The sequence below is a fragment of the Ipomoea triloba genome, chromosome 16 (genome assembly GCF_003576645.1).
Source record: "Ipomoea triloba cultivar NCNSP0323 chromosome 16, ASM357664v1".
NCBI lineage: Eukaryota > Viridiplantae > Streptophyta > Magnoliopsida > Solanales > Convolvulaceae > Ipomoea > Ipomoea triloba.
In genome coordinates, this window is record NC_044931.1 from 10,056,901 (window position 1) to 10,059,814 (window position 2,914).

Here is a 2,914-nt window from a genome sequence, read left to right on the forward strand (position 1 = left end):
TTAATTTTTTGTGTTTAATAGTAATTTTAGTATAGTTTCTAAATATAAATTTATTAATATACTAAACTTAATATTTTGAAAAAATTGAATTAAAACTAATTTTTGGTCTAATTTTATTAATTAAATTAGACACATACAATAGAACGAAGTGAGATTGTAAGTTGTGTTATTTAATTTAATTTCTCCATTTTAGTTTTCATTGCAATTTTGGCATTCGTATAAGATTCGAAAAACATTATTGGGAGGAATGGGAGCTAAAGTCAAGAATAGTGTACGACTGCTCAGATCTCAGACAAAAAAAGTAAATGTTTATACAGTACCTTCTGCAAAAGCTACTGGATATTCAGGCATACTAACCTAGGCTATAGCCCACAGTTATGGGGTGGATCACAATCTAAAAACAACAGTGTTTCGCATAATTTTTTTATACCACACACTGCAAAATATATATATATATATTTATTTATTTATTTATAGTTCATAATGTACATTATTTTACTTTATTATAATGTACATTATTTTAACCCATAATGTACATTATTTTAACTCAAAAATTTCATTATTTCTAACACATAATGTACATTATTGTAACTCATAAAATTCAACGACATTGTTTTGGACTGTGGTCTACACAACTATGTAGACCACGGTTCACACAATAATTTGACTCCTCGATCCCTAAATTTCCCTTCACCCTTTTAATTTGCACAGAAATCTAAGTGTAAATAAATGAAGAAGTCTCCTCACAAGTGTTTCAAAAAAAGGCTCATCACCAATTTTTATACATCTTTCCGATGTACTGTAGATATTTATAACTGTAGATCAGTGTGTTTTAATAATGTATGATTTCAATTAAAACATAATATAATAAACACAAGTAGAATTTAGTAAATGTCATACATATAAGAATGTATAACTTACACATTACAACAAAAATAGAATAAACTAGACAATTATTAAAATACCAAAAATGCCATACATGGTTAAATATTCCAGTACATAGAGTTCAATAGAACTTGATGACGAGTTAAGGCCACAACCAATCTTTTTCTTTCCAGTCTTGAAATCCTTTGTTTAAGCCATCCAAACTAGATAAATCTAGCCCAGAAATATCTAATAAGACATATAGGGGGCCATTCAAAAAATATATAAATTAGATCAATGTAATTTATAAGGACTTCATGTAGCACCAAACATAGATTGAAGGAACAAATTAATTAAAAATTAATAAATAAAAGATGGAAAAAGAAAAAAAAAAAAAAAAGGAAAAACAATCATCTGAAGAGAGCTGTGAGCTCACCGTAATTAATTCCTTGCAGCTGACATATTTCTCCAAATCCCTGTTCCTATATATATATATATAATAGGAAGGCAATTTAAATATACACTTCAGCAAGCTAATAGGAGATGAGAAGAATATATATATTACAGCTAGGTTAGCTAGAAGTAGGACAGTAATACCTGATTAATATTATTATATATAAAATCAGGAGTGAGATGTTGTCCAAGTCCAATATTGTTATAGATTGGAGGCGTTGCTGCTACAGAAATCATATTGTGGCCAAAAGAAGCCGCCATAGTTTGGGTGTCGTAGTTTCCTGCGGCGGCAACAACGTTGTTGTCTCCGAAACTCGGTATCGTCGAAACATTATTATTATTATTATTATTATTATTAGTGTTGTTGGTGTTGGTGATGGTGATAGAGCTAGAGGTAGAGCAAACCATTGATTCATCTTGCTCGGTGGTCGACAAAGGGACAACATCAAGGCGGCGGCGAAGGCGGGGGCTACTATTGGGCGGCGGTTTGACTAGTTGGCGGCGTTTGATTTCCTCATGCCCCTGCCAAATACGGTCATCCACACGATGCCATCTCGCAAATTTATTCACCCTACTGCTTTCGCTATATAAGAATCGACGAAGCTTCTGCAAATATATATATATATATATTTTTTCCAAACCAAAATGTAGGTGTTAAAATACATAGATACACAATATAATATAGGGATATAATAATACTGGATTATGAATTAAGTACCTGCAAATGGCTGGCGACGTGTTCCCTGGTTAATTTCTGCACATTCATGGCCTTCAAAATATCCCTGCTCCTTTCATCATTCATCATCACCTCCAAAACTTTACTTGGCACGACAACTTCTTCTGCGTAAAGTATTAAAATAAAATATTAAAAATAATAAAAAAGGAAAGGAATCGATCTGTATAGTATCCGGACGGTAATATAAATGAAATTGATTAAGTGAAAAATCAAATCAAATCTGACCGTTATCGCCTAGAAACATAATGGCCACCAACAATCTGAAGTGAAGTTCAACTGTCCAGCTGATGATGAACATCTTCAATACTGCGCCAGTAGTTCTGTTACTGCTCCGACCACCCATGACTACTCAATGATTAATGGATGAGTGAATGAGACTGTCAATATATATATACACTTTAACTAGCTCTTAGGGATTTTCAATTCCTTTCCATCCAGTAATATAATGACTGACACTGTGGATAAATACACATTTTGGATACATTTTCCTTTCCACGCACTCCTATTTTCTACTCTAATTTTTATTAACAATAATAATATATAAATTAAAAGCCATATATACTGCAATTTTTGCAAGCCTCCCAACCAGGAAACATATATAATACAGTACCTCACAAAGACGTCATCTTGCTCTTGTCAGCTTCAATCGTATATATGACGTTTTTGGAATAATAATTTATCTGCTGTATATTTTTCATTTTGTCTTTTCCAACAATATATATATATATATATTTATGTACAGAACAATATCACTTATTTTTCTTTCCTCCAATAAACAAACGTATAATAGGCACAAGTAAGAGGAAGAGTTATATATATATATATATATATATATATATATATATATATATATTGGCCGCC

The 2,914-nt window shown here is 31.4% G+C and overlaps 1 protein-coding gene across 1 annotated transcript; it reads right to left on the minus strand.

Moving 5' to 3' along the window:
• Positions 1 to 1,027: 1,027 nt before the first annotated feature.
• LOC116007939 lies at positions 1,028 to 2,411 on the minus strand. Its single transcript, XM_031248599.1, has 5 exons — positions 2,279 to 2,411; positions 2,036 to 2,157; positions 1,462 to 1,923; positions 1,301 to 1,346; positions 1,028 to 1,113 (listed from the first exon to the last, which is right to left on the minus strand). Exons 1-5 carry the CDS (start codon positions 2,394 to 2,396, stop codon positions 1,028 to 1,030), a joined length of 834 nt encoding a protein of 277 aa, XP_031104459.1. The 5' UTR covers positions 2,397 to 2,411.
• Positions 2,412 to 2,914: the final 503 nt, after the last annotated feature.